This window comes from Cinclus cinclus, chromosome 2, assembly GCF_963662255.1.
Source record: "Cinclus cinclus chromosome 2, bCinCin1.1, whole genome shotgun sequence".
In the NCBI taxonomy this organism is placed as follows: Eukaryota; Metazoa; Chordata; class Aves; order Passeriformes; family Cinclidae; genus Cinclus; species Cinclus cinclus.
The window spans coordinates 78350876-78374566 of record NC_085047.1 but is presented as its reverse complement, the minus strand read 5'-3'; the positions used below and the strand labels follow the sequence as shown (position 1 = coordinate 78374566).

General features: G+C 39.7%; 1 protein-coding gene across 5 annotated transcripts in view; it reads right to left on the bottom strand.

Annotated features, from left to right (window-relative positions):
* The window catches only part of FARP1 (FERM, ARH/RhoGEF and pleckstrin domain protein 1), a 162844-nt gene that overhangs the window by 35656 nt on the left and 103497 nt on the right, over positions 1-23691 (bottom strand). For 2 of the 5 annotated variants that reach the window (XM_062487812.1, XM_062487814.1), the window contains exons 6-12: positions 18641-18755; positions 17328-17475; positions 14580-14675; positions 13744-13907; positions 12041-12109; positions 11211-11286; positions 9320-9557 (exon numbers count right to left, since the gene is read on the bottom strand). In XM_062487812.1, coding sequence (XP_062343796.1) covers positions 9320-9557; positions 11211-11286; positions 12041-12109; positions 13744-13907; positions 14580-14675; positions 17328-17475; positions 18641-18755 — 906 coding nt within the window. Of the gene's footprint in view, positions 1-9319; positions 9558-11187; positions 11287-12040; positions 12110-13743; positions 13908-14579; positions 14676-17327; positions 17476-18640; positions 18756-23691 lie in introns of all 5 variants that reach the window. The other 3 variants (XM_062487815.1, XM_062487816.1, XM_062487811.1) reach the window with 2 other exon arrangements.

Here is a 23691-nt window from a genome sequence, read left to right as displayed (position 1 = left end):
TCCCTCAGTGTAAGAAAAAAAAAGTCCCACTGACTTCCATAAAAGCTTGAGGGGAACCAGTTCATCAAGCTACACTTCTCTACCCCATTACATGAATCGAGCTGGAGCAGTGGCTACAGTTGGTTAGTTTGAAAAGTAGTTACATGACAGACATAAATTCATGTACAAACATCCCTGAATGCAGTACCAAAGATTTTGAGGAAGAACAGGAATTAAAAACAAATTTGTGAAGAAATCCAGCATCACACATGACCACTAATTCTGCCTGGATTGAAGAGGAACTTGACAGGAAGAAAGGTTCACTTTGATTCCACAGCTTCAAAATGCATGCCCGTGGCAGTGAGCAGAATTTGGGAAAATGGTGCACCTTCTCAATGAACCAATTTCCTCATATTTAGGACAAAGCATCAGCCAGCAATTGGACAGAACAATTAAACCAGTGACAGTTTTACAGCAAAATACCAGTTAGAATGAGTAAAAGCCTTCAGGTACAGGTGAAACTAAAAATAATAATAAAAAATTAATTCCATGCATACACAGTTAAATGGCTTGACATGCTTATAGTCTCATCAAGCTTGTGTTGATTTAGGTGCCAGCAACCTCTCCAGCTGGTAAAGGTCCATGCTTTATTGGTGTACTGCAGTATTAGACAGCGGTGAGTGTGAAATCAGACAGTAACTGCTGTTGGCCTACATCAGGGTCTACTCACATCTCAAGAACAAAGAGTGAGCATTACAGTCTGGGGAGAATACAAGGTCACTGGGCATCAGTCCTTTGTCTAGCCTTGATCTCTCCAGACAGAAATAGAGCAACCTATAGAAGGTTTTCCTGTTGTACCCAGAGTTAGGGTTAGTTTGCCTTTGTTTGCCTTTAAACCAACATGACACACTGCTATGACAGGACTGGAAACCTTCAGCCCCCATGTAAGCTTATGCCACAGATACTGTCCATTCCAACGAGACACCTCCCCAGGACCTCAGTGATCCTGCTCACGAGCCACGGCAGGCAGCCCTGATTGCTGTGCAGCCTTCATTAGGAAATGAAGGGCAATCTGACTGTGCTCAATGGAGCCCAAACATCCTGGAAAATAGACCTTTCTCCCCTCGCTACCCTCTGCTCTTTCCTCCTCACCATGGTGTGGTTTCTCATCCTGACAGTCACAACCTGGTGAGGGTTTTCATTAATTCTGAGGCGAGGAGTGCTCCGTGAGGCAGGATCACTGTAATAGGGGGAATTAGGTACTCCCAATACAAAATAGGCATTTCTGCAGTAAAAGGACATTGAGACAGTGCTCCAAACAATGCAAGGAACAGAAGATACACCATGCTTTGAGGATAGACAGAACATTGAAAAGGCTTTTTCTCCCAGAGAGGTACATGCTGACAGAACAGTGCATACAATGAAACAAAAAATGTTTCTCTTTAAAAGGTATTAAACAAATGACAAAAATGAGAATGAAGTCCCCAGCACTGCCAATTTGAAAAATTAATTTTTACGGTTGAGATTAATTTTTTAAAAATCTATTCATGTGCAGACACAGAAATACAAGAAAGGGCTGGGTAAGTGAAACACTGCCAAGCTTATGAACTTGTTGTTAGTGGGCCCAGGTGATATTTTAGCAGAAAAAGGGGAATACAAGGATTCAGCTAATCAAATATTTTTAAGTGCCTCATGGAAAAGCAACAGGCATGAGCTCTAACATTCTCTGAGCTAAACAGAAAGAACTACCTCTGATCTTACTGAAAACTATCAAAGGCAAAAGCCTCTTCTCAAAACAAGATTTGCAGCATTTTAAAGAAAGCATCTAATTTTAACAAGCTTGAAAGCTCTTGGATCAGAAAGCATTCATTTTCCTTCAACCTTCCTCAGTCAGTGACAGCTGTATCATTACTGCCTTCAGACTTGATTTTTATCAGTGTGAACTGTAGATTTTTATGGTTCTCAGGGACCAAAACTTTATGAAGAAAAAATCATCAACAAAAATTACATCTTAAAAAGCTAACCATTCTTGAGCAAACTATTTAACATTATGTCAAGCAAATTTATGATCCTAAGGGCTTTACTCCCTTTACTGTAATAACACCACCATTATTTACACACAAACTTGTGAAAAACATGCCTGTGAATACACAGCTCAGCCAGGCACACAGGCTTTCCAGATCTCATAACATTTAAAAGAAAGTGCTCACTGCTTTTAATAACAAACAACAAAAACCAAGCTTACACTACAAGCTCTTTATAGAACACAGAAAAAAAGACGAAACACTCTGTAAAACTGCTACATGTTACCCAAACTAGAATTTCATTCATATGATGCCTTTGATTTTTAAGTAGAAATTCTGCATTTAAAAATATCGATGGCACCACACAGCCTAAGCATAAGAAGGAACACAGAAGATACCTTTGCTTGGGATGCACATGTTGCACAACAATTATTTCCCTTACAAATATGTAACTTAAGATATGTGCCTTTGTCTAGGCATACTTCAGTAACTATAGAAACTACTGAAACCAAAGAGGAAAGATTTTGCTAGCATCAGTTTCCTAGGATTTAAATTTCCTTGCTTTCTACAACCTGACAGAACAGGCAATTTTTTTTTTTTTTCCTAAAATAGCTTGACTGAAACCAGTCTGCTGCTGCTCATGTTTGAGGAAAGTTGCACACCAGTCTGAGCCTCGGGTCCTCATGATGTTAGCACTGTGCATCTGCCACTTACCATCAGAAGACCCACAACCATCACCACCAAGCAGGAGACACCAAGAAGCAGCAGGATTTCTGAGAAAAGGACTCCTCTCCTACCACTTGTGCCTGACAGCAGCTAACAAAAGAAAGGCCTACATATTAAAAATTGTTCCAGAAGATTCAACTTCCCTCATATGTTTAGGGTTTCTCTTATTTTTTTATGGAGAAGAGGATTGATCCCCTAACTGAAGAGGAAAGAGAAGAGCTAAAGTATACAGAAGCAGCCTTAAGAAACTACACTACTGAGAGCGAGATCAATCAGCATTACTGGAAGACTAACAGGGATTTTGGCTTACTTCATCTTATTACTTGCTTGAACAGAGAACCTCTTTCCTTCACTTTCCATTCACTGCTCTTCCCAGCTGGTGACAACCATGCTGCTGAATGACAGGGATTCTTCAGTGATCCACATTTCTTTGCACAAGGCTGTGACACCCAACTTCCTCAAATGTGTGGAAGTCAGGAAAAACGTCAATTGGTAATTTGTTTTTCATCATTAGAAGTTAAATTGCAGCAATTAAAATCTCATTCTAAAGTCACCTCTGACAGCAGTCTAACAGCTCATTAAGACAAATGAGATTAGTTAAACAAACACGGAATTTGACAGAATTTATAGGTCAAGCATCCTTTTTTCTGTTGAAGAACTGTTCTAGAAATAGCCACATTTCATGCTAATTGCACGAACTGCAATTCAAAAGTCTGCAGATCTGAATCACTGGTTTTACCAAAATTCAAAATTGGGTTGGGTTCATCAGTTCAACTGAGCAACATAACTCTAGCTCTCCGAGTACCCTATAAAACTACTGGGACTTTACACTCTGAAAAATAGTGGCAAGCACATTATGCCAAAGGGAACTGCAAATAAATAAGGTTAGATATTTTTTGTGTGCTTAAGATGTTTTCTATTCTTCTCTTTTCCTTGTCTTCCTGGGATGCCCCAGAAGAAACTTCTAGGGATTACAGAGACTCTGTGTGTGTTTATCATGGGACTGAAGAGGACAGATTTTAAAACATCTCTGCTTCTTAGTGAAGAAAAAGAGGGCCTATAAACAGCTTTATGTCTCTCACCCACTTTCTATTTGACTTTCTCTGGTCACCACCAGGGACCTGCATGTACAGCTAGAGAGGTCAGAACAGGAACTTCTGGCATGAATGCTCTTGCTTCAGAATGAACAGAGCTGTTTCAACTAATAAAAGCCTCACCGTGAACAAAAACCTGTCCTACAAATATCCAGGGGAGAAAATACAGGTCCTGAAGCAGTCTGGTCTAGTAATACCAGCTCCATTCAGTGAACTAATTCACAAACCATTGTTTTTCACTCTTTACTGGGTTCTACTGATTACATTCAACATTACCAAAGCTGCTCTGTGAAGAAAATTCTTTCTAGCTTTGCATGCCCTTGAAGAAGACTAACAGACTGATATTTTCAAACTATTGACATGCAATTCTTTCATTATGCTCATCTGCCTGTAACTCAGCTCTCTATAGCTCACATAAAGTAAATGCAAATACAGCAAACCTAAAAACTTGCAGTCACATGTTAACATTTTTCACATAAGGGAATTTCTCTTCCAGTTTGATATAATTTGTATTTAGTGTGCACTGCAATGGTTACTGGGAGGGTGCCTGTTAGGCAGCCTGTGAGCCATGGGTGAAATGGCACCACTTGGTGCAAATCATCTTCAGAGAACACTCCTCTCTGTCATGCCCAAGGAGTATGTTTGCTAGGGGATATGGATTTAAACTGAAAACAGTGTAGTCTAGGCCATTCAGATATCAATTATTCAAAGCTCCATACTTGAAATACCCTATGTAGTTCTCAGCTCCTACAACAACTTGCCACTTTCCATCTTTCCTTCATCTATTTATTGACAAATTTAATATCCTTTCTCACTGAGGAAAACTAGATTCTAAGAAAGGCTGCCATGAAAAAAAATTAAAAATTCCAGAAGATCCCAAGAGGACATCACAAGTTTGAGTTGCTGCTGAGTAGGAGAAAACTTAAAATTGTCTGACATGACCTTTCTACTGCCGTTGTAGAGGATGGCTGAATGTGGTCAAGTATTTGGAATAGCAAAGAATGAATCAGAGGGCCTTTTATCCAGAGATTACCTAGATTTGCATGTTATTATGGACAAACCTCTAAATGCTTTTGTAACTCATCTCCATATTTACCCAACCACATGGACAGAGTTGATTCATCAACCCAAAAAGAGGCTTCTTCCACATCCTCTGGAAAGACAGTGATTCAGGACTACACAGTTCAGACTGGACATAGCTGCTCATTCTTGCTGGGATTCAGCTGCCTCATTTGTACCAACTGCCTAAGGATACCTGGGCACTTGATGAGTATGGGACTGAAAGTCCATCACTGACAATAAAAATTTTGGAATGGTGAATCAAAAGTAACATCAGCCACATTCCACAATCTACTGGAATTGGTGGGAAAATCTGTTACTTACCCTGTCTGTAACTACCTGCTGTACTTGAGACAAAGGTGTGCTTAGATCACCGCTGTTGTCCAGTGTATTCAGATTAGTAAATGTTTGCAACAGCAAACTAGAACAAACAAGCTCTTATTACCATGAGCACTTTTGTGAGCCAGGAGAAGAATTCCTCCATCTCATCACATTTGCAGTCTTGCCCTAAAGGTTTCTGTTCTTTTCTGCAAGGTCCTTTTGATTAACCCACAGAAACAAATTCCCAGATGAATTCTAAGGGGCCTGATCCTGTATGAAAATGTCAGTTTAAAACTCCTTTTTCAATTCACGATTCTTGGCAAGGGCTCAGATATGAACCACACATCTGGTGGAAGAATTTGGCCCACAGACTGCTTTAATTACAACCTTGTCTGCTGATATTAAACGGAGCTTCACTGGCATTAGAATGCTGCAGATGTAATTAATCCTAAATTAAAATATTTCCTATGTAATTTATAAACTTCACTTCTTTTAACTGTAAGAATTCCATGTATTAAAGCAACAACTACTTAAACATTCAAAGCTGAAAAATGCCAGAAGACAAAAAACTCCTCATATTGCATTTTTGAGGATAATATTGAAGTGGGAAAAGAAAAGCTGTTGAGATACTTTATTAGCAACTAGGCTAACTCCAGCTACCCAGTGGGTCTGTTCTTAAAAAGTTATGAATTTGATATCTTTGTAGGCATATGAGAGAAGAATCAGGCCTGGAAACATCTGTATCTGAAAGTATGCAAAGTATCTGAAAGGATGTAAAATAGCAAACACTACTTATAAAATTTTATATTCACTTAAATCCAAAGAACGTGAAATCTATTCACTTTTTTTAAGTAGCAGAAATGACTGCAAATCCTTTTGTTAAAAATTCATTACTTGAACTCTAATTTTACTGGCTAATGAGCCGATTAATTAATCTGTCCAAATTGCTATTATTTTACTTTATACCTACTGATACTTTTGCTGCACAGGCAATAAAAAATAAAGCTGAAGGAGAGCCATGCACCCCACTTCACCATGCTCACACTATCTGCTGATGTGAGCTTCAACTACTTGTACAAGTATATTTCATCTTATATATTGTGAACTTCAAGGCAATTATTTTACAGCTATTCTAAACCCCAAACACAAACCATCCTCTTTTAGAATCATATACAAGCAAGCTCTTCCCTAATTATCAATCTCACCATTTGTAGACTCATGCTTTTAACTACAGGAATAAATGAGAGTATTCCTTGTCCCCAAAATATCAGTATCTACAGAGATACTTTAAATCATTCCTGTTCAAGAACGAGGTATCTAATCTCTACGAAAACCAACATACCAAAAGAGATGAGAGACTTAATATTTATATTTACACAAATACATATTTTACTTTCAAGACGTTAAAATATATAACAACACATGCCTAACTACTGTAGGTATATCTTTAAATATCCTCCACTCAGATTAAATTCTGTTAAAGAGTGCATAGACCAAGGCATTAGAAAAATTAAAAAGACTTCTTATTTTATAATTTTTGTAAAAACAACCTTGAAAATTTTATACTGTCTAAATTTACAAAGTCCCTCTACTTTTTCATCAGTACTTATGTGAATGGATTAGTCATTGCTGCATGCATGAACTGCATGATGCAGATCACTGGGAGCGACCTGCAGTTCAGTCAATGCTGTTGTTCATCAGTTAAAATTCTGGGATTTATTTCCATTCTTCCACAAGAAAAATATATAAAAGTTAAAAATAAGGCCAATTATAAGGGGCACATCTTTTCTCCCAGCTCTAGTAACTGTAGGACACATTCCATACAGAGGACCTCTCATCTGGATTTTTTTATTTAACTTGGAGAAAACTAACACCAGGTTTTATTAGGATACCTTAATTCTCAATACTTTTAGCCTGTGAAAAAGAAGTATACACAGAATTAGTCTCTTTGTCCTTCTGCCCATATCCACTCCATGGATAGAACAGAAGACAACCACTCTGGACATTCACAGTTATCCCTATCATTCTCTTGTCAGGGGATAAAAAAATTCTGAGGTGGCACTACTAAAAGTAGCCTATGACAGAGTAATTTGATCCTGCACAGATAAATTTTTTTTTGTGATCAAAGCAAAAAATAAAACAGCCACCATCTCCAAACCACCCAATACAAAACTTTGATATCTCTATAATAACTTCACTGAAAGTATAATTAAAAAAATTTCTTGCAATATATCTCTATATTAAACTGTTAAAGATAGAAAGGATTGCCTTGCAAGTAATACTCATACCACTCTTCATTAGAGCAGTTTTGATCGAAGTCTTTTTTCACTTGAATTACATCTCTCATCCTGCTCTTTTTCTTGCCCAAGGAAGAGGTTGGAGTTTCAAAATCTCCATCACCAAATCAGCCTGTTGAACCCACTGAAGAAAAAGACAACACTGTCGTTTTTCTTGACAATACTGTCATTTTATACATGGCTGATTTGTACCCTTAATTCACCACATTATAAAATGAGTTATGAAGAAGAGTAGACCAGACACATTCTTGCCATGAAAAAAATTTCCAGCATATTTCAAGATTTCAACAAGTCCTGGTCTTGAATATCAAGCTGCCTGCATTTGGCCGCAAGTTTATTTTTTTTCTCCTAACTCTGTAGAGGCACTCTAGTAAGTTGCTCTCCTTATATGGGAGAGAAAAAGATTGTAATAGACATACAAAAGAGCACAATGTACCTACTTGATTTGATTGTTTGCTTTGTCAAAATATCTAGTCAAATATCAAAGCAGCTACAACATATACCTAAAATAAGACTTCACACAAAGAAGAGGTGAGTGCATGAAGTCTTACAGAGGTGCCTAAATCAGTAATAATTTTCCTCTCCTCCTGTCTTTCAGAGGAGATGCAAACTTCTAAGCATCACTGAGACTTCTTATTGTGTTCTAGCATCCTTTCCCTCTGGCTGATCTGTACAATGATGATGTCTGAAATAGCCCGTGCACTGAAATTATTACCAGCCACTCATCATGAGCCCCAGGAGATGCAACCACTCCACTGAGCAACCACAGTATCCCCTGGTCTCATACACGCTGGTGTCTAGCAGCTGAAGACCTGCACACCATCTTCATCACTGAGGCCGACAGACACATCCTCCTCTACCTCCTCATCAAGCTGAAGGCTTCCAAAGGAGTACTTATTTCTAGGCATGGGAGAGGAGCTCAGCACAACGGGGTTTCCAAACACCAGGGGGTGAGTGAAGGGATTAATGACTTCTGAGTCAGAATCACTAGATTCTGTCCCACTGCTGGTGGAGCCCTCCATCATCTGAATTGCAGCCATGTGATCCATCATGCCGCTGGCACGCAGCGACTGCATCACTGGGCTCTGCTTTGACTGTGCCCCAGCTGGTATACCATTGGCCATTATTTTGCCTTCTGGAGAAGACATCTTAGCCACCCCACCTCCTTTGCAGCATCTCTCTGATCTATACTCTTGCCCAGGAGTGGAGGATATCTGGCTTAGGATAAATGGATCTGTAACTGACTTATTGCAGAGATTATGGGTTTTCTGTGCACGAAGCCGTTGAGAACCTGGAGAGTATCTGCAGTACCCATGGCAGATAGCAGCATGGCTGTCCTCCTCCCCAGTCCTCACCCTGCAGTCGTGCCCATTTTCTGACACATAACCCTGAGAGCCAGTTCTACTCAGGCTCATGTTAGGACTTGACTCCTTGCTACTGGGAGGCAATGGAGTGGCCAGCGGACTACGGCTCCCTGGCCCTCTAAACATTTCGTCAACCAGAGAGCTATGCCTTGGCATCCTGGGGCTTCCCCCAGTGTAGAAGGAGAGATTAGCTGTGTTATCATCAAGGTACTCTTCAGAGAGATACTGGGAAGACTTTAGAGAAGCTGAGGAATCCCTATATCTAGTTCTATTGCGATTTTCATCTCTGTAGTGAATATAGGCACCACTGGTCAAATCACCCTCATAATTGTCATTTGTTTGGGAATATGACCGGGTTATTTGTCCTCTGAGGAGATCATACTCGCTATCTACATCACTGCAGTCAATGAAAGGAATGGAGGTGCTGCTGCCATGAGCAGCCCTGGAAGCTGGACCTGTGCTTGGCTGCTGTGACTGAGGTCTGTTCTGCTGCATCCTATCCTTAGCAGGCTCCTCTTCTTCCTCCACTGTTGAGACCACTGCTCCATCCACCTTTCTGCCTTCCTTTGGACTCTTCTTCAAGGAAGGGCTCTTGTGCTGTCCAGTGTCTTCTGTTGAAGATTTCAACTCCTTCCCTTGCCGGCAGCTCTGCACTGCTGCAGCATCATTGGTGTCTCCATAGGCTCTAGCACTCTGGAAAGATAACAGAGGGAAGGCAAGGGGGAGACAAAGGGAAAGACAAAGGGAGAGGGAGGGTGGGAGGGGAGAGGTATGGGAGGGATGGGAGCCAGAGGGAAAAGGCTGCATGTAATTACGCACTAGAATTTTGCATCTGCAGAAAAATAGGAGTCTCTTAGAAAGAAAAGAGGTAACTCAAGCCTCAAAACTAATTAGACTTTCAAAAAAATAGGTTTCTGATCTTGAAGAACAGAAAAAAACAGGCTAAACAAGGCAAGAGAAGGCAGACAATGCAGTGATAATGTAAAAAGATGTGTTTGAGGTGTTTCCATGCTCTAAGGCAGCCACTAACACTCTAAAAACTTCAACCTGCTCACACTACTCTGAGAAGTTGGAGGAAAAGATAAAAACATAAGGCAAATTCTGTGCAGCCTACTTAGATACACTGAAAAAGTAATGTATGGGCTTTTGAGCACCCTACATTCACTCCCTGGAGCATACCTGCCACTGGTTCACAGGCTGGCTTTTCTGCACACATCTGCCCAGCAGCCATTCTCCATCTACCTGAGCTTGTCTCAGCAACTTTAAAATGCTACAATCTATTTGAAGTGGGCTCCATCTACAACAAAATTCTCTGAAGCTCCTAAATATGCAGAAAGGGGAGAACCTGTGAATATCAAAAGGAAGTGATGCATGGAAGGTGGAAGGTTCAGGTAGCATTCTTCAATGCATTAACATAGTAGCTTGCTCCTGACATTTTAAGCTCTACCTAACATAAGGTTATGTGATTAAAGGTTCACCTCCACAGACGAGCACAGAAAACACTGTCAAGTGGAGAAACCACAACAACCAAGACAGGAAAATGAAGCTTCCTGACCTGTCTCCCCTGAAGGTTGTCCCAAGTGAGCCATCAGCCCACATGTTTGGTGTGTTTGGGATGCCAGCAAGTGAAGAAACCAGAGCAAAAGAGTGGAAGAGGGTGAGGACACCAGCTCTGTCTGTGCCTGTGGGAGTGCTCTTTTCCATGTTTATATGTGTGGCCATGTTCATGTGCTGTACATGTGCATTCACGTGGGTGTCTGTAGTGAATACATGCTCAGCCTTACTACCAGCTGGACCTGGGAACTTGCAGCTGCTTCAGCCTCACCGCTATTGGGCTTTTGGACTTGTGAACTCCTAGCACATAGCAGCTGTCAGCATAAGATAAATACATATGCTATCTATCAGAGATAATGGCTTAGAAGGCCAGAGGTGCAATTTTTCTGAGGAAATAATTGCTGTTAATACCTGGTTAATTCTAACCTAACACCTTGAAATGTGCAACCAAGACCTCTCAGCAAAGAAAAGTAATTGCACTTTCCCCAGATGCAATAGCCAGCTACAACCAAGGACCCTGGCAGCAACACTGAGGGTTGCAATTTCTCAGATGGTCATTAGTACAGCTCAGACAAGCTCATTATTTGTATCTGTCTGGTTGTCTGTAAGCAATGCTGTTTCACTCAGCAGAACCTAAAGCTTATGACACCCAGGGCTCCTCAGCTCCCAGTTAAATTGCAAGTGAGCAGAAAACTATGCTCCTAGGGTTTCAAAACAACAATCAGTGGAGGGTGATCTAACAAGAAATGTTTAAAAGGATTTCATTTACAGGGTTTCATCAACATCACTGACTTGTTTTGGCACCTCTGTATGCTGTTCTGAAGGTTGTGCTGTCAGACTCCTGATGGAATGAATCTTGCTGTGTTTCCTGGAGATAAAAGGAAAATCACATAAAGAGCTATTTCAGGTTTGTTTGTTTTTTTTTTTTTTTACAAACAGGAATCAAGAGACATGCCTCTTTTAAAAGAAAACCTTTGAATAACAGTTTTATAAAATTTTGCTCTAAAACAGACTAACATTCCTCCTTTCTGTAAAATTTTAATGTACTATGTGTTGCAAACATATCACTGTAAGAAATGGGAGAAGCACTGAAGGAAAAATGGCCTATCAGGTAATCATGAATCATAAGCAATGAACTATTGTCATGGTCTTTGTGGCATTTTGGCCATTATTTTCAGCTCACCAGGAGCACGATGAGTTCAGACAGAACTGGCTCTAGCAAGCCAAAAGAGTTTCAGTTTCCCTGGAGACCTCTCCCTTGAGCTTGACTTTACTTTTTCTTACTTTCAGTTTTATTCTGAGCTGAATGTCTGTTCACATACATTAACCACATCCCAGCAAAGAGGGTAAAAGTCAAGCTGGGAGAAAATTACCTGTGATAGTAGGATGTTCATTGCTGAAAAATAGATTGAAGACTACTGATTTTAAGTGAACCATGAGTTTTGAAACTTCTGCCAAAACTTACAGGATCGTGGGATATTAAACACATGATAAACTGTCAAACCAGCAGAGAAGGAATTTTTTTCTTGGACTAGTGTCAAAATCTCAGACTATAACTAACTGGAAATCACAACTTGTATTAGATTATAACATATTGGCATAATAAATTTATTGCTTCTCACCTTTCAAACTGCACTTTTTTGTGCCCTCCTTCTTTAACATAGTCAAGAACTTGCTTCTGAGTCCGACCACTGGAAGAAAAAAAGTTAAAGTATTTAATGCAATATACTGCCTGGTCATCATAAACTTGTAGTTGGCTTGTATATAAAGTCGCAGCAACCAGAAAAGTATTTTCACTATCAGCAGAAACTCAGGGTAAGATCATACAGAAGGGGACCTGGTCAGATACACACAGATTTTTAGTATTTTGCATATTACTTGCCTTTTTTTTTTTTTTTTTTTTTTTTTGCTATGGAGCTACTTTTTGATGCCATTTCAGAACTGATTAAATTCAGTTGTATGGTCCCTATAGGGGCCATTACTGGGAAGCCACTACAATGGAAAGTGAAGCAGAGGTTAAGTTTTCCTGTTATGAATTAATATATTTCTGAATCCTTTTTAGTGAAATACCAGCTTTATCTGATATTGGTAAAACCTGGAACCAAGATGAAACCCCCAACATGCAGTTCATTCCATGGTTGCTACTATAAAACACATCTTTTCTGCAGAGATTTAGGCTGGAATCCCTTTGTCCCCTTCTGCCACAGGGTGTGAAGCAGTGAGAAAGCCCAGTGCTGTCTATTGTGCAAAGCTATAAACTCCAAAGCAAACTGAAAGCAGCACAGGAAACCCACACCTCAAGAATACTCATCTGAGAGCCAAATTCTTCTAACTCATTAGAGGCTTTCAGAGCCTGGAAAAGGTTACTGAATGAAGTAACACACAGATCACAGTGAGTTGAAGATGAAGCCAAAACCTGCTTTCCAAAGCTGAGGTAAGATGAATGCACAGTTTTCTATCTACTTCAGGCAGAAATGTAACAATCTATAGCTTGTGTACCCAACACAGGTCCTTCCATCTTAATTAATTTACTTTGCAGGCAGCAAACAAAGTGGGAAGAGAGTCAGGATGGCTATATATACACCATGCTCTTGTGCAAGGCATCTAGAGTGCATCATTCATCTCAGCAAAGAGTGTTTCTGGCTGTACAGCTTGTATCAGCTCCACAAACAAAATAAACTGTATGAACAAATGGATTTCCCCCTGGCATACACAATGCAATATCTACAATGATACTTTTGCCAGTGCAATGTAAAAAAAAACAAAAAACCAAACAAAACAATAACCCAACTATTAAAAACTTTCCTACAGATCAAACATTATCACAGGTATACCTGGTCTTAGCAGAGGTGGTCATCTCATATAAATCCTTTGTGAGCATAAAGATCCCTGCATAAAGCCACTGCTTTTAACTGCACAAATACGGGTTTATAACAGGGACATGCAACAAAAATACAACTCTCTACTCTGATACATAGGAAAGACCCCATCCTAGGAGCAGAAGATTCAAATAATTCCCAGAAATTGCTAGCTAGTGTTGCTTAGGACACAGGTGAATTTTCTTGTGCAAAACCCGCTGGACCCTATATACTTTATATCTTACCTCAAGAAAGCTACTTTGCAACAGCTACTACAAAACTAATGCAGGGCTTTCCCTTACAATGTTCTTTGCACTATTCTGGCTAAGAAGATGCAAAGGGAAATGTAAAGGAGCAAACTACAATGCAAAAAAGGTGAGCTGAAAATAACAGGTTTAGTCCTAGACCATTATGGATGTGTTTTTGAAATGGAGAGGCAACAAAGGTGGAAAGAATGCATGCCTTACCTGAACCTAAATGAAGAACCTCTAGAAAAAAGAACAGGTTTAGGCTTTGGTTTAGGTTCCTCAAAAAGCCTGAAAAAGGCATGATGCTCCACACAGATCTTCCAGAAAGACTTGCAAAAATCTCGACTGGCCATAAGGAATTCCAGGGTGTCCTGGAATGAACTCTGAAAATTGGGATAGCATTTGAAATGTAAGCTGGTAAGCAACATAGATTAGAGAAATGCATTGATAAATCATATGCTACACTAAAAAAAACCAAAACCAAAACAACAACAAAAACAAAAACCCCCAAACAAACAAAAAACCAAAACAGAATAAAACAAACAAAAACAAAAACAAAAACAAAAAAACCCAAAAAACCAAAAAACAAACAACAACAAAAAAAACACCAAACAAAACCCCAAAGCTTCTTCCTAGCTTATTGGCTTTCAGGCTAAACAGGCCCTATCCTTCTAATGTTGAGACATCACTGGTCTGCCTGACAGTATCAAAGCTATTGCTCAAACTTCCTTTCATTGACAAATATAACAGACATAAAGCAGTGATTTGAATGTTAATGAGAAGAAGTTGATTATATGCTGTACCTTAAGAATTGATGATAGAGTGCTGGAGTTACAGCCAGAAGATGACTCTGTGACATTCTATTATGATTGATTCAGTTTACATATCCTTTGCCAGGACTGCTCACCTGAGATGCCAGGTTGATGTGCACAGCACCAACAGTGAACATAAGCAATTAAAATATTCATGAGGTGTTAAAAACCACGTGTGATCTGTGAGTAGGAATTTACTAACAACCTTCTGTCAAACTTCATGAACTCCTAACAAGGACTTACATTCACATCAGGCCGTAGTTTGATGAGAAAACGTTTCCTCTTGAAGCTCAGCTTTCGAACCTTAGCCCAATTGAAGGCATTGATCTTGGTGTGACCCTACAGAGAACAAAGCCAGCTGGGTTTAATCATTCCAGATCTGAATGGAAAAATCTAAACCACTAAAGAAGCTTGTCATAAATTAATCATCTGTTCACTTAACTTGAAATGATGATATTCCTTATAACTCATCCTCTGATAATGCAAACCATAAACATCTGGTGAAATGACTGAAGACAGGCACTTATGGTGAAACTCTTGCAATACTGGGCTAGTTAGTCTGAAAATATCTAACCCAGTGTCACTGCACAAGACAGGGTGAACCAGATTTTGCTATCTTGTGCCACTATGCAGACTCAAGACTTTCTGTGGACTAAATCACTTTCCAAAGGTGCCTCACTTTATTTCCACTAGTGACAGAGAATGCAGGGAATCCAGACATGTCACCTCACTTTGATGAGGTAGATTTCCTCCCTCTTTTTATGTCTGCAAGGCAAAATAAATATCCCCTTAAATATTGCTTAACTGTACAAAAAAGAAGCAACTGAAGGTTTTCTATTGGAAGCACAAAATACTGTGCGTATTTTGACCTTTCATAGGGAGCACCAGAAGCAAAAGCAGCCTAAACAAATTACTTGTCTCTGAAGAGCCACAAAATGATTTTCTGGGAAAAAGCAACCAGTACCATAAGCAAACAGCAAGAAGGAAATTATCTTCATAATACTTCCACTCCCAGGCACCGCATCACTAGCCCCTACCCTCCAGAAGTTTCATGCTTTATCTATGTCAGCAGGTATTGGAGCTGTTATATTAAATTATTCACTACAGCAGTTTGGTCAACGAAGACTTCAATACAAACATTCCTAGAGCACAGCACAGAAGTTTCAGAGAACTACTACAGGATTACTAAACCCACGTTGATTTGGGCGCCATCACCAGACAGCTGTAGGAGTAATGACAGTGTAATGATCTCTGCTAAGTCAACCAGCTGTCTAAGAATCACATAATTAATCTAACTACAAAAGATCAGCAGCACTGACACTGATTTCTAAACAAATGGCAGACTTTAAAATAAGTCTGACTACAGTTTATGCCATTTGTGAGTGAACCTTTATTTTCACTGGGGTCATTCTAACGAGATCCTCATTAGATTTCAATTTCTATCAGTTATAACCAAAATAAAAGTAAGAACTTAGCTCTTGACCTATGAAGTGGTTGAAGGAAGCCCTAAGCCTACTGACAGACGCCAATTGCTGGGCAGACTCCAGCAGGTCAGAGCCCGACTTCCTTTGCAGCATTCAGTCTTGGAGCCTGACCCAGTACAATTTCCAAGCTTTTCAGAAACTTCAAAAACAAAACAAAACTGTTTTGGAAGTCCCAAACACATCAGTTCAAGAAGACATGACTTCAGACCTTGATAAATCAAACCTTGGGGCATCAACCTGCAGTTACACTTTACGGAAGGATCTCAGCTGCCTGCTCGGACTCTGGGGTCCATGCTGCTTTCTGGGGACACACATTTTCACCTTGAAGACAGTCTTAATTTACAAGGCTTGGCAATTCATTAATTCAGCTCATGAAAATGCTGTGGGGGAGCAGGGGAAGAGCCTGAACATAAAATTGCTTGAATTATGTACGTTTCTAACAATATCCTAGTGTTCTCTTGTTTTAACCTATGCTTCAGCTTTGGGGATCTACTACCAACTCATTTAGTTGATCAGGGATGTTTTTAATTTGCTGCCTCTTTTTGGCTGTTTGGTTGGTTGGGTATTTTTGAATCTCATCCCGGAGCATTTGGGTCAGACACTTCTGGGTTTGTTTGTTGTTGTTACTTTTCCTTATGAAAGGACTAAAAGTACTTTGTAAGGCTAGAAACACTAGTATTTTAATTATAGTTAAACAGTTGAAATTAGTAGTCTTTTTTGACAATAGTAAAAAGGGACGTTTTAAAGAACAGCTTACTTACTGTTTTTAGCACAGAGTCAGGTAAGCATCTAAAGTGAAAGCAGCTGACACCAGCTAACTACCCGTAGCTTCACAATTGTAAGAGCCATATTTGTTATTTACATAAAGGTAACTGCAGAATGAGAATTAGACAAATTTACTAATGATGCTTCATGACTATTTACTCGACTGACTAGTATAGGAAAGGAAAGGAAAGAAAAGAAATAGAAGGAAAACAGTTTGTATCTTTAAGGAAAAGAAGTTAAGATCCATGGATTCAGCAAAGGTACAATGGCCAAGACTGGTCAAGAAAATTGTAAAAACTTTGACGAAGTAACATTAGAGAGAGCTTATATTTAGTGCCTTCACCCCTCTGCATGGACTCCAGCTGTCTGTTTTTTTACTTGTCTCTGCTTCTCACCCATTTAATAGCCACCAGGCCTGCAAGACCTACCTGCTCCTACATGTAGGAGAAGTCAACATGACCAACCTGCAAATCACGAGCCACAGCTCAGTTTGCATCTTGAACAGCACATTGTGGATGCAGATGGAGTTCTACAATGTGCATTCACATAAGGTAGGAGTCCCTGGAGGCGAAGGACCTAATGCAGCTATAACAGGTTTAAGATTGTCCTTAGAAAAATTTTCGAAGTTCTCGCATTTTCCCAACTGAATACTTGTAGACATGGCTGAGTTCCTGAATTCTTACTTCTGTCAGAAATCTCTCTGTTTTATGAAGTACAAAATCACGTCCTGAGCAGCTCTAACCTGAAACACCAGAATGCCTGTGTTGGCAACAGCCAGGTTGATTTTTGTCCCCTCCCTGTCCTTGGCTGGATGCAAGCGTATCCCGTACATCTCCAGCCGACGGGCAATCTCCAAGAGCTGGAAGTCAGACTCTGCTGGTGTCTGTCCCCTTGAGAAAGAAAACAGAGAACACTCACAAGCTTGTCACACCTTTTAATAGAGATCAAGAGGTCCTGCAGAGAACAAAGAGACATTTGATCAAAGAGACTGAGAACTGTCAGAGATATAATATCTGTATGGTTTTTCTATGTCCCCAGACTTATATCACCTAGAAAAACAACTTGCTCTAAACAAATATCAAAGAATTTACATTTTACAGTCTATTATAAATTTTGATTACTCCAATGCTGAGATACCTGATACAGCTAGATTTTAAACCATTACCTCTAACAGAATTTACTACCTCCGTTTGATTTTTCCAGTGGAAAACACGCCATATTCCTTAAAAAAAACATGAATGGAAGCATGTAATGATGCTATTCATTGTAAAAGTGAATGTAATGATGAAGTAAAATGAAGTAAAACATAAGGCATGGAAACCTTACCATAAATGTTGTGAAGCCATAAGCACCACCATCATTAACTGCGATGAAATTATGCAAAGTTTTGATTATTACTGCCACAGAAATCACTACCACTCACCTATTATTCAACATAGCTCAAATATTAAACTGTTCACATCTTGAAGTGTTCTCAGCAGCTAAAAAATGCTCTTCAATGCCTTATTGTACTTCTGTTCACCATCTCCATCGTACAGGTCTTTTCTCCAGACATTAGGATACCAATTTGCATTGTTGTCTTGAATTCTGTTCCCCCAAATCGATAATTCTGCAAGTGCTACTCAGTGCTTTTCCTAAAACTGTCACTAAACCCCTTCTTCAACCTATTTCAGCATGGAAAGGTTGAAAAGGAGCATTCAGTGCCCTTGAAACCAAAAGACTACTGTCAGAAGTGCCTGACTGATCAGTCGTGATTTGCAATCATACCTGTATGCACAAAATCAGCAGTAAAGGGTTTTGTATGAAATAGACTGTAAAATAACAGCATGCTTGAATGAGTATCAAATCAATTGCACTTTAAATATCTTGTTATGATGATGTGGAAAAGGCAGGAGTAACCTTCAGAAAGTTCATAGGCTTTAACAGTTTTTGAGAAGCAACCTTTGAGAATCTCAGAAGTCCAAAGTTCTTTTGTACTTCAGATCTAGCATATACTTACCACTGAACTACTCTACAGGAAAAGAAGGCCAGTTAACAAAAACAAAAAAGTCTTACATGTGGTTACGGTGAAATTCCATGATTTTGTCTTCTAGTGCTTCTTGATGAGGTATATACTTGCTCTTCGCTAAGTGTTCACGATCTATGGTTTCATCAAAATCCCCAATCTCAGCTGTGGAGAATTTTAAGAGGAATCTATTAAAACACTATACTACATCTGAATAATCTGGTCTATCCAAGAGATCCAGATATCTGGGAAGAGGGTAGAGAAGCAAACAGAGTTCCTTGCAACCTGAATCGTAAAACCATGATGCAGAGTCCACTACATTATTTCCCACAGGCTCATCTCTTCTCCTCTGTGTTGATATTTGATATGTGAGAAGAAGCCCCAGGATTCCTCCCACCTACCACAACTAAGTAAGTTGTTGGACGTCAACTGAAGAGATGAAGCCATCGGTGCTACCTTGACTTGTGTTGGGGATAAGGGCAGGGCTAACAGGGAGGGCAGCACTAATTGAGCAGAACCCATCCATCACTCTCACACTTTCTTATGGTGCTCAGGTGCCCCTCCATCCAGCAGCCAAGCACTAGCTTCCTCTCCAAGCCCATGTCCCGCATGGTAACCTTTGAGAGAAAGTCAGAAAGATGGTTCTGTTTGCTTGTTTGAACACTATCTTGTAATCCATCTCATGGGACTATGAAACGTTTGTTTTCCTCTAATTCTGCAGCAGTTTGAGACACATTCTGTCTCCCTCCTCCTCAAATCTGCTCCCATCTGCTGCAGTTATTCAACACTGTGTGTGCAACAGTATGGCACACCCACCTTCCATTTTGCAGCCCATTCAGGGAAATTTCCTTTTTTTGGCAGGTGTGGGGTGAGGGGAAGGCAATCTATCTGTGGGTGCCAAATTACTATCTTGTTGCCGGCTATTCTTGGAATGTCTCTGAAAATCTTGCTATTAGTTTTTTTTCACTGAATAAGCATAGCAGCTTCTGCCTGCAAACCCGATGGAATAATAGCAACATCGCTGCAACAAAGGCTGCTACCTTGGTAACGTCAGGAAAATTAAAATACAGTGCCCTCAAATTAAATGCAGGTTGCAGTCAGACATGTGGCTGCACAGCTGACCCAGGATATGACAGACCCCTGCTCAGATACACCTGCTTCACCCTCGCCTCAGTTCCGCCCACGTAAATTAATCCTCCATCCAGTTCTGCTCAAACTAAGTCTGTTCAGAAAAAGGAAAGGTTTCAGATTACATCTAAAACGCTGTATTTCTGACAAACTGGGATCAGACACACCTTAAATGCACTGGAGAAAAAGCAGCATTGTGTGGGCACTGAAAACAAGGAACCAAAGCATCTTTGAATGACAGAGCAGTAGCTTTTTTGACCCAAACTGCCTGCAAACTCATGATGACATTTTTTTACTTTGAAGGTCAGAGGTGGAAAAGAGTTGAAAACTGACTGTCTTATTTACACCCCCTCATTCACCCCATCTGCTCTCAATCACTCCTTAAAACGACAGAAGTACTACATAACCTTTGAGAATTTCCCTTTTTAAAACTGTCTTGTGCATCCCCGTATCAGAAGCTCTCTGCTTCCAGTTTTATTCATACCAGCCTCAAAAATCTGCAAGGTCTGTTTTTAATCCTACCTCAAATAAATGGCAAGTTTGTGTTGTTTAAAGAAGGCATAAACCCACCTAAGTTTGTAATACCTCAAATAACATGGATTCTTCAAAATACAGTTCAAAACCCCCATGTCTATCTACATAGATGAGCTTAACATACCTCCCATAGGGCTTTCTTCAGAGTCAACAGTACAGAATACATTTTCTTCACCTCTAGATGATTTCTAAAATGTTCACAGAATTTTTGAACTGCTAACCCATTATCAACATTTTCTTCCTGGCTTTCAAGTTACTTCTGAATTTGTTCTCTCTGGCCTCATACTCAACAAGCTTTTACTTACCACGTTACTCTCATTTTCCGCTTTAAATGACCTTATAGTAGCACTCCATCGAGAATTATCAGCCTCACATGTAACTATTCTTCAAAATCTTTTCAAGTGATTTAGCCAAAGACTTATTTACACTGCTGATGGCTTTTCTCTTACCTTGCAAGTGCATTACACCATGCTGCATTCTGTCTGCATTAGCATTTCTGATACATCTAATGCTTTGTATTTCAGCTCTTTTCCTATTATGGCAGAATTATAGAATTGCTTCATTTGGAAAAGACCTCTAAGATCATCAAGTCCAACTGATAACCCAGCACTGCCAAGTCCACCAGGAATCATGCTCCTGAGTGCCACATCTACATGTCTTTTAAATACCTCCAGAGATGGTGACTCTACCACTTCCAGGGGAAGCTGATTCCAATGCTTGAATTTCTTATTTCCATGAAGAAATTTTTCCTAGTATCCAATCTAAACCTTCACTGGTACAACTTGAGGCCATTTCCTCTTGTCCTGTCACTTGTTACCTGGGAGAAGAGGCTGAACCCCACCTGGCTACAACCTCCTTTCAGGCAGTCGTAGAGAAAGATAAGGCCCCCCCGTCCTCCTTTTCTGCAGGCTATACAACCTCAGCTCCTTCAGCTGCTTTTGATAAGACCTTTGTTCCAGAACCTTCCCCAGCTTCCTTGCCCTTCTCTAGACACACTCTAGCACCTGAGTGCCTTTCTGAGGGACACAAAGCTGGACACAAGTGCTGGACCCTAAAGCCGGAGAGGTTTGAGTTTTCTGTGCTTTCTGACACTGACCCTCAGAAGAACACTGCTTTTGACCTGAGGGCTTGGAGAAGGCTTCTAAATTTGAGTGATAGAGTTAGAATCACAGGTGTGTAGTTAAACAGAAGTGTGTGACTTCATATGGTGAAGGGTTTTGAATTTGGAGTTTTAGAATATAGTAAGAGGTATGGGATAAGATAGATGTTCTTGGGTGTTGTCCCTTTCTTCTTTCTTGTTCCTTCTTCTTCATGATTTTAGGTAGTAGTTTTTGGTTGGATAGAAAATCCCACAGTGCAGGCCACAGGTGTTTGGTTATTGGGTCAAAAGTACAAATAATACAGATGTTAGCTCTTAACTGGATAGTTGTGCTTTAAAAGACCTTGTAACTAGCAGATTCACCTCTGCTTTTGCACTTTTGGCTTGACACTGCTGAAGAACTCTCTATACTTTAGATAAGATTTAATAAACAACCAAGTCCAAACAAGAAATCCGTCTCATGAGCATTCTATCCTGACTCTGAGTGAAGGAAGAAAGAAGAAGACAAGGCACTAATTAGGTGGTGCAGCTAACAGCTTTCACACAGGGTCTGAGGTGTGGCCTCACCAGTGCTGAGTACAGGGGAACAGACAACCCCTGCCCTGTTGCTGCTGGCCCCACTATTCTTGATACAGGCCAGGATGACACTGGCCTTTGTGGGCACACTCTGGCTCATGGTCAGACCATCTTCTTACTTCACATGCTCACTGCAGAGCATCGTTTGCAGTATCCAAGTGTCCTCTCACTTCTAACACTTCTTACAATGCTTTTAAGGTAGTTTTAAATTCAATGTTTCAAATAAAAAATTCATTCTGCAATATACATGCTAATTTAGCAGAAACCTATCTGCTGTCATATTGTGATTTTATGATAAGTAACAGTCTATAACACTGACATAATCTCGCACACATAATATATGGGCCTCCTGGAATCAGATATTCCCCATGGAAACCACTCATTGGCACAGCATTAGTAAGACATACAATAACTAACCTGCATTCTCAATCTTTTCCTTTTGATACCATTACTCTTATCATCTGTTTACTCTGATTTTTATTGCAGACAAATACATAATATTTCTTTTGCTACTGAAAAATAAGCTAGAGACAAAATAAATAAATAAAGACAGCCATGCAAGTAAGATACAGCTGTAAACTCTTAACAGAGAAAATTTTCACAGAAAAATGTTCATGGGACACGAGATGGTCAAATAAAAAGGACAATTGCAAACTTCTAGTAGAGTTTTCTAGCAAACATGATCATAAAGCAATACCTCAAATGAAGAGACACATGCATTAGGGTGTCTATTCCTCAACATCTTTCTTTGGTGCACAGACAATTAGTAAGAAAACTCAGCCTCCTAGAATGCAGTTTAGCAATTGAGACTCAATTTCCCCAAATAATCAGGATTTTTTTTATTGCCTGAGATTAAAGGAAGTTAGAACTACTTTAACCAAGAAAAGAAATACAGCTGGATTGCTGGACCCTAACAGGAAAAAATAAGAGACAAAAACCTCACTAGTCAAGAATTTTATTCTTTTAAGTCTGTGCTGCCAAAAAATACTCAATTTGAAAATGATATGAGGACTACAGAATTCCACAGCATCTTGCTGCTACTCAGTCACACTGGTCAATGAGGACCATAGCAAACAGAACCATGAAATACCTGCCTTTCCAACAGGAATTGATAGAACCTGCTCTAACACTCTAACAGACTGTGACAAAGAATCATGAGATTTATCTGCTCACCTCTAAAAGGCTTCCATATGTCTTTGTTGACTTTAATTTCCATTCAATAGCATTACAGTGGAAGTACACAGTACAGAACTGTACAAGGACCACGCAAAACAATATCTATTACAACCATTATACTTGCTGCTAAGTGTTTTTTCCTAATGTTATTCTCAAGATGTGTGTCCATAAAGTTTTGAAAGGGAAAACATATACTGATGTGGAAGCTAAAAGAAGCTTTGGTATCATGAACAAAATTAATGTATGATTCTACTGGAATTTTGTTTAAAAAAGGGCTTAAAATCTATGGTTTTCTTCCCTATCAGTTTCCTCTTAGGACTGTGATTTACTCTGGCATTCTAAGCATGTTTATATACTACATTCCCTAGACAGCATACAGATCTTCAGGAATTTGAATACCCTGCTGACATGATGCAAAGTACAATAAAACAGGATTTCAGCAGAATTCAACATGTTTGCCACTGCCTGTAAAGTCTGCTTTTTAAATGATCTTTGGCAGCCTATCAAATGCTTTGAAAATTCAAATCCAGTGACCAGAAACTCTTCTTTATTTGAAAGAGTAAATTATCTGTATTTGAATGCCACTAC